Source organism: Haliotis rufescens, unplaced genomic scaffold (assembly GCF_023055435.1).
Source record: "Haliotis rufescens isolate VD_foot unplaced genomic scaffold, xgHalRufe1.0.p SCAF_21, whole genome shotgun sequence".
Taxonomy (NCBI): domain Eukaryota; kingdom Metazoa; phylum Mollusca; class Gastropoda; order Lepetellida; family Haliotidae; genus Haliotis; species Haliotis rufescens.
The window spans coordinates 14,080,012-14,090,533 of NW_025963902.1; the positions used below are offsets into that span (position 1 = coordinate 14,080,012).

The 10,522-nt window shown below is 41.0% G+C and overlaps 1 protein-coding gene across 1 annotated transcript; it reads left to right on the forward strand.

Moving 5' to 3' along the window:
* The first annotated feature begins 3,509 nt into the window (after window positions 1-3,509).
* On the forward strand, window positions 3,510-7,630 carry LOC124152995 (hemagglutinin/amebocyte aggregation factor-like). The gene is made up of 5 exons (XM_046526087.2): window positions 3,510-3,656; window positions 4,300-4,498; window positions 5,434-5,565; window positions 5,853-5,979; window positions 7,525-7,630. Exons 1-5 carry the CDS (start codon window positions 3,645-3,647, stop codon window positions 7,562-7,564), a joined length of 510 nt encoding a protein of 169 aa, XP_046382043.1. The 5' UTR covers window positions 3,510-3,644; the 3' UTR covers window positions 7,565-7,630.
* Window positions 7,631-10,522: the final 2,892 nt, after the last annotated feature.

Here is a 10,522-nt window from a genome sequence, read left to right on the forward strand (position 1 = left end):
CGGCGCCTGAGACGACTGGAACACCCGTGCCCCCTGTTAGAAAAGCATCCATTTGGAAAGAAAATGTAAAAATATCATTTTTGGTCAAATGTGGACATTGGACCACCTTGTTTCCATGCGACGTATTTCTGTTATTCGGGTCGCAGTTCCATTCTCACAAGACTCATGATTCAGGGGCTGTGGCCATCATGGTTTATTCTCCCTGCAGTGTCTTATTGAACGACAAACAACTCCCATTCGTCGTTTCATCTACACTTCTACACCGTGACCCGTGATGAATCGGGGTAGAATGGGTATTCCATGCTTGCAACATATCCTTTGAGATTATTCCCTAAACTAAGAAAGTAATTATGAAAATAGAAAATGCATTACTTCGTATGTTTAATTACATAGAGCTACTTACTACTACTAGCTACTTGTTTTCATTAATGTTTCAGTGATGTGCCTTATTAGTGTTCCCAGACCGCCTCCGTGGTCTTGTGGTAGAGAGGCATTAAGGGGCTAAAACAAGGACTGGTCGGCTTGGAGTCAGTATACTGTGTCTGAGTGGGGTATTCATGTTAAACTGCGGCATGGTATCTCAGTGAGCTAGCACTATAAATCGGCATCAGTCCGGACTAGTACAAGCAGCCACACACACACATACACGTGCATGCACGTCGCTATATAAGTGCAATAATCTTGGACGCGACGTTAAACCCAATTTCACCTCACCTCACCTATTAGTGTTCCCTCTGTAAGACAGACTTGTGCCCTATATTTCTCAAGTTGATTATGATACAGCGTGTCTTAAGTACACCTAGCATGTTAACTGGAATTTGGCTCATAATTATCTGACCGATGTCTGAAACACCTGGACCCATCCTCTGGACCCGCCTATGGCCATCTTCATTGACAGCAATGATGTTTTGTTTGTTTGTTGTTTAACGCCGCACTCCGTGTTAGAATAGGTCTTCAGCAACACATGCTTGCTGTAAAAGGCGACTAACGGGATCAGATGGTCAGGCTCGCTGACTTGATTGATGCATGTCATCATATCCTTAGATCGATGCTCATGATGACAATCACTGGATTGTCTGTTCCACATTTGATTATTTACAGCATGCCCTTATATAGCTGGAATATTGCGGCGTTAAACAAAATTAAATATCACGAACACAACTCCCCGAACCTATGTGTTCATAAAGGACAACATTCCCGGATGTCACAAGTCGAGTTGACCAAACCACTTCCCCAGAAATTGTGACAACGTAATTTTAGATGACATAGTTTGTGACAAAGAATGTCATTCTGACGTGTCAAACCCAGTAATAACTGGAGTGTTGGTACAGATTATGGTTCACGACGTAACATTATTTACAATGATATAGTGGGTTAAAGGAGTTCGAACAAATGGAGTGTTGATACAGACTAAGGTTCAGGACGTTACATTATCTTCAATGATACAGCGTGTTAAAGGAGTTCAAACAACTGGAGTGTTGATACAGATTATGGTTCATGACGTTACATTATATACAATGATACAGCGAGTTAAAGGAGTTTGAACAACTGGAGTGTTGATACATATTATGGTTCAAGACGTTACATAATCTTCAATGATACAGCGAGTTAAAGGAGTTCAAACAACTGGAGTGTTGATACAGATAATGGTTCACGACGTTATATTATTTACAATGATACAGCGAGTTAAAGGAGTTCGAACAACTGGAGTGTTGATACAGATTACGGTTCACGACGTTACATTATTTACAATGATACAGCGAGTTAAAGGAGTTCGAACAACTGGAGTGTTGATACAGATTATGGTTCACGACGTTACATTATTTACAATGATACAGCGAGTTAAAGGAGTTCAAACAAATGAAGTGTTGATACAGACTAAGGTTCACGACGTTACATTATTTACAATGATACAGCAAGTTAAAGGAGTTCGAACAACTGGAGAGTTGATACAGATTATGGTTCACGACGTTACATTATTTGAAATGATACAGCGAGTTAAAGGAGTTCGAACAACTGGAGTGTTGATACAGATTACGGTTCACAACGTTACATTATTTACAATGATACAGCGAGTTAAAGGAGTTCGAACAACTGGAGTGTTGATACAGATTATGGTTCACGACGTTACATTATTTACAATGATACAGCGAGTTAAAGGAGTTCGAACAACTGGAGTGTTGATACAGATTATGGTTCACGACGTTACATTATTTACAATGATACAGCGAGTTAAAGGAGTTCGAACAACTGGAGTGTTGATATAGATTACGGTTCACGACGTTACATTATTTACAATGATACAGCGAGTTAAAGGAGTTCGAACAACTGGAGTGTTGATACAGATTATGGTTCACGACGTTACATTATTTACAATGATATAGCGCGTTAAAGGAGTTCGAACAACTGGAGTGTTGATACAGATTACGGTTCACGACGTTACATTATTTACAATGATACAGCGAGTTAAAGGTGTTCGAACAACTGGAGTGTTGATACAGATTATGGTTCACGACGTTACATTATTTACAATGATATAGCGCGTTAAAGGAGTTCGAACAACTGGAGTGTTGATACAGATTACGGTTCAGGACATAACATTATTTACAATGATATAGCGGGTTAAAGGAGTTCCAACAAATGAAGTGTTGATACAGACTAAGGTTCACGACGTTCCATTATCTTCAATGATACAGCGAGTTAAAGGAGTTCAAACAACTGGAGTGTTGATACAGATTATGGTTCACGACGTTACATTATTTACAATGATATAGCGCGTTAAAGGAGTTCGAACAACTGGAGTGTTGATACAGATTACGGTTCACGACGTTACATCATTTACAATGATACAGCGAGTTAAAGGAGTTCGAACAACTGGAGTTTTGATACAGATTACGGTTCACCATATTATTTACAATGATACAGCGAGTTAAAGGAGTTCGAACAACTGGGGTGTTGATACAGATTATGTCCGATGTGTTACATTATCTTCAATGATATAGCGAGTTAAAAGAGTTCGAAGAAGTGGAGTGTTGGTACAGATTACAGTTCACAATGTTACATTATCTTCAATGATATAGCGAGATAAAAGAGATCGAACAAGCAGAGTATTGCTACAGATTATGGTTGGCAATGTTACATTATCTTCAATGATATAGCGAGTTAAAGGAGTTCGAAGAAGTGTTGTGTTGATACAGATTATGGTTCACGATGTTACATTATCTTCAATGATATATGGAGTTAAAGGAGTTCGAACAAGTGGAGTGTTTGTACAGATTATGTCCACTGTTTTACATTTTCTTAAATTTTAACTTTTACATGCACATTTTTTACGCCGAGTGTTAAGCTTAAGCCACACACTAACGGGCATGTTAGAACCTGACAGGTATTGACTTAAAAATTAATGTTAGAATTGAAGGTTAAATATTCAGTAAACTAATACTTTCATAGCCACATATTGTCAAGATAATTTATTGCGCCCAGGGTGTAATTTAAACGTCAGATGTGACTCCCTCCAATCACCGTAGAAACAACTGACGACCAATAACCAATCACAACGTACACGGTGCGGGAGTTACAGATGGTATACATGTATATATACTGGCGCACAGTGCATGTAGTCCAAGGCGCTGTGTGTTCACACTATGATGTTCCCTGTAAGTATGACAAGTTTTTTCTTTGGTTGGAATAATTGCAGTGGGAAATGTATTTTAAAGTTACCAGTATACCTCAAAGTAGTGTTTTTTCATTACCGAGTTTGATATTCAATTTATATATTCATTGAAAAGAATGTATATAATAAGATCATTTCAGTAATGAAATACTTAGCAGCAATTAGTTTCTTTCCATTGTTTAAACATGTATTATCTCATTTATCACCAAGGTTAGATTTAAAACATTCGCCTTTTCGGCAATTATTGATTGGAAAACCTTGCCGATAGATTATGTTATTATGTTCTTCTCACAAGAAGTAAAAGTTTTCTTTGACAAGAAATATTTTACATAACATTTCACACTGCACGTTACTTACATCCTACATCCGTGAAGATCCGGGGTAGAATTTGTCTTCAGCAACCCATGCCTGTCGTAAAAGGCGACCAACGGGATCGGGTGGTCAGGCCCGCCGACTTGGTTGATGCATGTCATCGTATCCCAATTTCGTGGATCGATGCTCATGATGTCAATCACTGGATTGTCTGGTCCAGACTCGATTATTTACAGACCGCCGTCATACGGCTGAAATATTGCTGAGTACGGCGTTAAACAACAAACACACAACAAACCCTTCACTGCTTCCAGACTGCGTTTCTGCTGCTGTCGCTTGTCTCTGCCGTGACGTCATCATATGTCAACGACTTTGACGAGCGTTTCCAGTACATATGTCCTTTGGGGGAGTCCATTGCTTACTGGGAAAGCTATCATAGTAACTACTATGAAGACAGACGCTACAAGTTCATCTGTCAGAAAACACCTCAACTATTCAACTGTCACTGGCATAGTAAGTGACATACAGAAAACTACGTTTATAACGAACTCTTTTTTTTGTCCCAGCGACTGCTGTATATATGCTATACATATGCTTATAACGAACTATGGTTATAACGAACTAAAAATAGTGCCCCCCTTTGAGTTCGTTAAAACCGTAGTTTACTTTCTGTGTGCGCAATTCATCTTGATACTGAAGCCAGAGTGAAATCCATACATTTGAATAGCACTATGGTGGTAAGGACTTGAAAAGACAAAATCTTTATTTTTCGACACTTTGAACTTCACATACGACCTCTAATCTTTGACCGTCATATATCGCCGTTTTTCTATTGTCGGTGGACTTTTTATTGTCTGTGGAAACGCCCGTGTTAATATAGGTGAACTCTTTTTTAGAGCAATGGTGTTCTAAAACTGCTGACAGAATTCTTATTTTAAACATGGCTCTATTGGTCTACAAGGTTGATATCCGAAAAGAAAAGATTTACAGTTAATAAATCGAACCACCTCTCTCGGTGGTCAGACTCGCTGACTTGATTGATTCATGTCATCGCTCCCAATTGCGTGGATCGATGCTCAGGATGTCAATCACTGAATTGTCTGGTCCAGACTCGATTATTTACAGACCGCCGTCATATAGCTGGAATATTGCTGAGTGAGGCGTTAAACAACAAACCAACGAACCAACCAACCGGGCAGACGCTCTATCCACTAGATCAGTCGGAAATACTCGCACGCCAGCGGCATGTTGCATGAAAAGCATGATGAATCACTACAAAGTAGGATTCGCTTGAATTGTTATGACGATTATCTTTTTCGGGGTTGGTCTTAAAACTTTAGGAACATTTATCCTGCATTAAACATTTGACCTGCTACCTTAGCCACTGCTTAGACAGAACTGCTGATAAAAGTGGCATTAACCCACTAATCATCCAATCACTCTTTCAGACAATGTGAACAAATTGAAAGGACCGCTATCTTTCCAATGCCCCAAAGATGCCGTCATTAGGGGCGTCAGCAGCTATCATGAAAACCGGCACGAAGACCGACTATTTACGTTCCTCTGTTGTTCCCTGCTAGGTACGTCAGCACACATCTTTAAAAAACACATGGTGTCACTTACATGTAACTAGTCAAAATTCATGTTTCTGTAAAATATGTTATTTAACACAGTTCATTTTTCGTTATGATTCCGTAAATGTAATTGCGGTGCAAAATACCTCATGGTCGTGAAAATGGGCCTGTTATTAATAATCACTTCTGGTAATTGGAATGGCGACAACAATAATGTTCATTTGGGATTTAAATACCAGATCTAGTTGTCAACGTATTGTTTACATAACATTCTTGCGACATATCTCTTTCAGGTAGCCCATATTTGGCGCATTGTGTCAAGACCGACTTTGTCAACAATTGGGATCAGAGGCTCACCTTCAGGGTGCCTATAAGACACTTCTTGAGGGGAGTCTCCAGCACTTACAGTAACTATTACCAGTAAGTGCATTGCTCTGCATGATGCTGTCTCACATATTTAGGCGCTAAACAATTCTAACTTTGTTTTATTTGTTTGTTTAACGCCCCACTCAGCAATATTTCAGCTATATGACGGCTGTCTGTAAACAATCGAGTTTAGACCAGACAATCCAGTGATTGCTATCATGAGCATCGATCCACGCAATTGGGTAACGATGACATGCATCAAACAAGTCAAACAATGTTTTAACCCAGTCAGCGAGCCTGACCACCCGATCCCGTTAGTCGCCTTTCACGACAAGCATAGTCGCCTTTTACGGTAAGCCTAGGATGCCGAAGACCTATTCTACTCCGGATCTTCACAGACAATATGGTGTAAGTACTCGAGTTAGACAAACCATTGACTGATATTATGAGCGACGTTGACACGAGCTTATCAACCGCTCAAGCGACCACCAATTCTGAAAAAAAGTTACTGGAACTAGGACACTGATGTTCACTTGCCCACAATTAAATTGTATGATTTCAAATCTTTGGTCCCTTATCAATGAACAATGCGGTAACCCGTGAAGATCCGGGGTAGAATAGGTCTTCAGTAACCCATGCTTGCCGTAAATGGCAACTATTCTTGTCGTAAGTGGCGATTAACGGGATCAGGTGGTCAGACTCGTTGACTTGGTTGATGCATGTCATCGTATCCCAATTGCGTGGACCGATTCATATGATGTCAATCACTCGATTATTTACAGACCGACGTCATATAGATGGAATATTGCTGAGTGCGGCGTTTAACAACAAACAAACAAGCAAACGTATCCCAATTGCGTAGATACTCCGTGGTCTAGTGGTAGCGCGTCCGTCCTGAGAGCGTAAGGTCCGCAAAGGACAATAAGAGATGGTACTCGTTGTTACCCTGTCTTGCATTCGGCATTAAGGGTCTAAAACAAGGACTGGTCGGCTCGGAGTCAGCATACTGTGTCTGAGTGGGGTATTCATGTTAAACTGCGGCATGGTATCTCAGTGGGCTGGCACCATAAAATCGGCATTAGTCCGGACTAGTACAAGCACACACACACACACACACACACACACACACACACACACACACACACACAGAGGTTAAGGCACGTTGCTATGTAAGTGCAATGGTCTTGGACGCGACGTTAACCCTCATTTCACATTACCATTGCGTATATCGATGTTCATGATGTCAATCACTGGGTTGTCTTCTGTCAGTTTTTCATTCATCAAATTTAGAAAGCAATGTTTCAGTTTGTATATTTCCAATTTTATATGAGAAATGAAGAATCTACACGCTCCTTTCAGAGAGAACACTTTAAAGTGGGACGCTTATCAAATAACGAAATTATTCGTTCCTATGTTAAGATATCTTGACAAGTCAATGAAAGTCTTTATTTTATGATAATGTTTATAACATGTTGTATGACTCTGTTAAAATGGGTGGAAACAACGTCTGTGTTTGACTGTAAAATAGTTTGACTAAACGTTTGAGCTCTTGTTTGGGATCATATGTATACATTTTCAGATGCATATATTCTGTTGCAGTGACAGGCGCTGGAAATTTGAGACATGCTCGATCCAGTGACGGAAACGTCGTGCCCACATGTAACCAGTCAATACATGCTGCTGTCAAATAAAAATAATTTTGTTAGATATTTATTCACATTGTGTTACCCTTAACCGTCAGGGTCTTCCCTTGCGTCAGTATAGCACTGAAACTTTTTTAATGCTGAGTGCCCGACGAACGGTTTTTTGTTTGTTTGTTGTTTAACGCCGCATTCAGCATTATTCCATCTATATGACGGCGGTCTGTAAATAATCGAGTCTGGACCAGACAATCCAGTGATTAATATCATGAGCATCGATCCACGCAATTGGGATCGATGACATGTATCAACCAAGTCAGCGAGCCTGACCACCCGATAACGTTAGTCGCCATTTACGACAAGCATAGTCGTCTTTTACGGCAACCATGGCTTGCTGAAGACCTGTTCTACTTGAGTTAGTCATAAAATAGGTAATTGTGTCCTTTGTTGTTAAACTCCGCAGTCGGCAATATTCTAGCTCTATGGTGGCGGTCTGTAAATAAGCGAGTCTGGACCAGAGAATCCAGGGATTGTCATCATGAGCATCTATCCACGTAATTGGGATGGATATGATGACATGCATCAACCAACTCAGCAAGCTTGACCAAGCAATATCACGGCGGGGGGGGGGGGCACCAGAAATGGGCTTCACACATTGTACCCATGTTGGGAAGAGAACCTGGGTCTTCGGCGTGACGAGCGAACGCTTTAACCACTCGGCTACCCGACCGCCCCTACAACAAGCAAGGGTTGCTGAAGATTACTTATAACCCGGATCTATACGGGACATGGTAATAATATATAGCGTGACAAGTGATCCTTTTAGAAGGTATCTATGTTGTGGAATTGTTTTAATTCCGATTTGTCGGTTGAAACCATACAGAAGAAATGTCAATTAGCTGTCGACACACAGACAAGAGTGCGCGCTGCAACGTGATTGGCCAATTCCGGCAAGCGTGGTTTGGAGCGAGCATAATAGAGTTGCCTCCCTTAGACCGTAAATCTCAGATACACACCTTTCCCCACAATCTTACATCCACACCGCCTAAATGAATGTCGACCCGACATTTCACAACATGCATGCGAACAGTACTTTTTACCAAACGTATATAAACTAACTTGCAATGAAAACCACTCGTATTTGTTTACAAACCGACTGTGAAACAGAAAAATATATAATCTTTGGCTCAATAAAACACATCACACAATCAAACTTTACACAGCAAACAGGCAATACCTGCAACATGTGAATAAAACTTACAGAGCTTTGAAAAATGTCATACAAAATTTCAAAGTTTCTAACAATAATGTTAACACATGAGCTAGGTTATTCAGCCTTGTACAAATTCTAACAATTTGTATCACACATTTGTTTCACAAAGAATGAGAAAACTAGAGGAGTTTACACCACATCAAGAACTCACACATTCACTCTAAGCTCTATGGTGAATAGGATACATGACTGGGTTGACAACTGCCTAAGGTACCATCATCTGGAACGGTTGATACCACCATGGGTTTGGTAGCATGGGCCATGCTGGTCCCATCGTATTTAGAGTTACCCCGGGTCTGTACATTGAATGGTTCTCGATGGTGTCTAATGTCAACCTCGCTGGTGGAAGTCTGCGACGTCTCCTTCATCGCCGATGAGTTTAATTACTCTTATTATCTGCAAAGTCAGTGTTTGCTGAAGTCTGAGTAACAACATGTTGGGGGTGTACCTGACAACTGTCAGTCTCGGGTTTAGCATTGGCGTCACTTGCACTATCATCTTAGGCATTTCGCCCTGTAGCTGTTCCCTCACTGTTGTCTCTATCACCCACAGACTCCCCTGAGTCACTCTCATCAGAGACATGAGATTCTTTACTGTCACTGCTACTTCCTGCACCATTTTCCGTACATCTTTGCCACTTTCAATAATCATTTTTGAGGAGTTATGTGTCACTTTCACTTATGGGCACTTTGGGAGGTTCTGTCTAGGCTCAGTTTTTGGTCTCACAATCTCGAGTCTAGGACCTTTCAACTTGGTTTGCTGTGTCTTCTGGATCTCTACTGGTAACCCATTGCAAGGCAACAACATATTCCTGTGTAGCACTCTGGTGCGTCCATTACCATACACAGGTCCATCCTCTGTTGCTCGTTTCACCACTACATGGATCTTTGGTTCCCAATACGATCTGACCTTACCAGGTCCTCTTCGTTCTGACATAATTCTTACGAGTACTTGGTCCCCTGAAAGAAGAGTTGTGCTCCTTACTTTCTTGTCATACTGGTGCTTGCCTTGACGAGAACTCTGATGCCTGTTTGTGAGCTTGTTCGTATGCCTGCGTCATACAATGTTTCCATTGTTCTTCATACTTGCTAGGTTTGGCACCTGATATGTCCTGGTCCAGTCCAAACATCAGATCCACTGGCAGTCGTGGTGAGCGTCCAAAGAGGTGGTAGAAGGGTGAAAAACCAGTTGCGTCGTTACGAGTACAATTATAAGCATGCACAACTTTATGCAAGTGATCCTTCCAGTTGGTCTTCATTTGGCTGGGTGGGGTTCTCAACATACCTAAGAGAGTCCGATTGAAACGTTCAACCTGTCTGTTTCCATCTGGGTGATAGGGTGTTGGTCACGATCTTGCCATCCAGCAATATTTCTGAAGTTGACGGAAGAGACGGTTCTCGAGCTCTGTAACCTGGTCATGATGGAGCTCTGACGGAAATCCAAACTTCAGCACAAAAATCATTAAATATCTTATCCGTTGCTGTTTTACCATATTTGTTTCTAGTGGCATAGGCTGGAGAAAACCTCGTAAAGTGATCACAAACGACGAGGATGTATTCACAGCCACCTACACTTTTCTCCAGGTAGATGATTGAGTGAGTGAGTGAGTGAATGAGTTGAGTTTAACAACGGTTTTGACAGTATTCCAGTTATATCATGGCGCTAGGTGGAGGAAGACAATAGA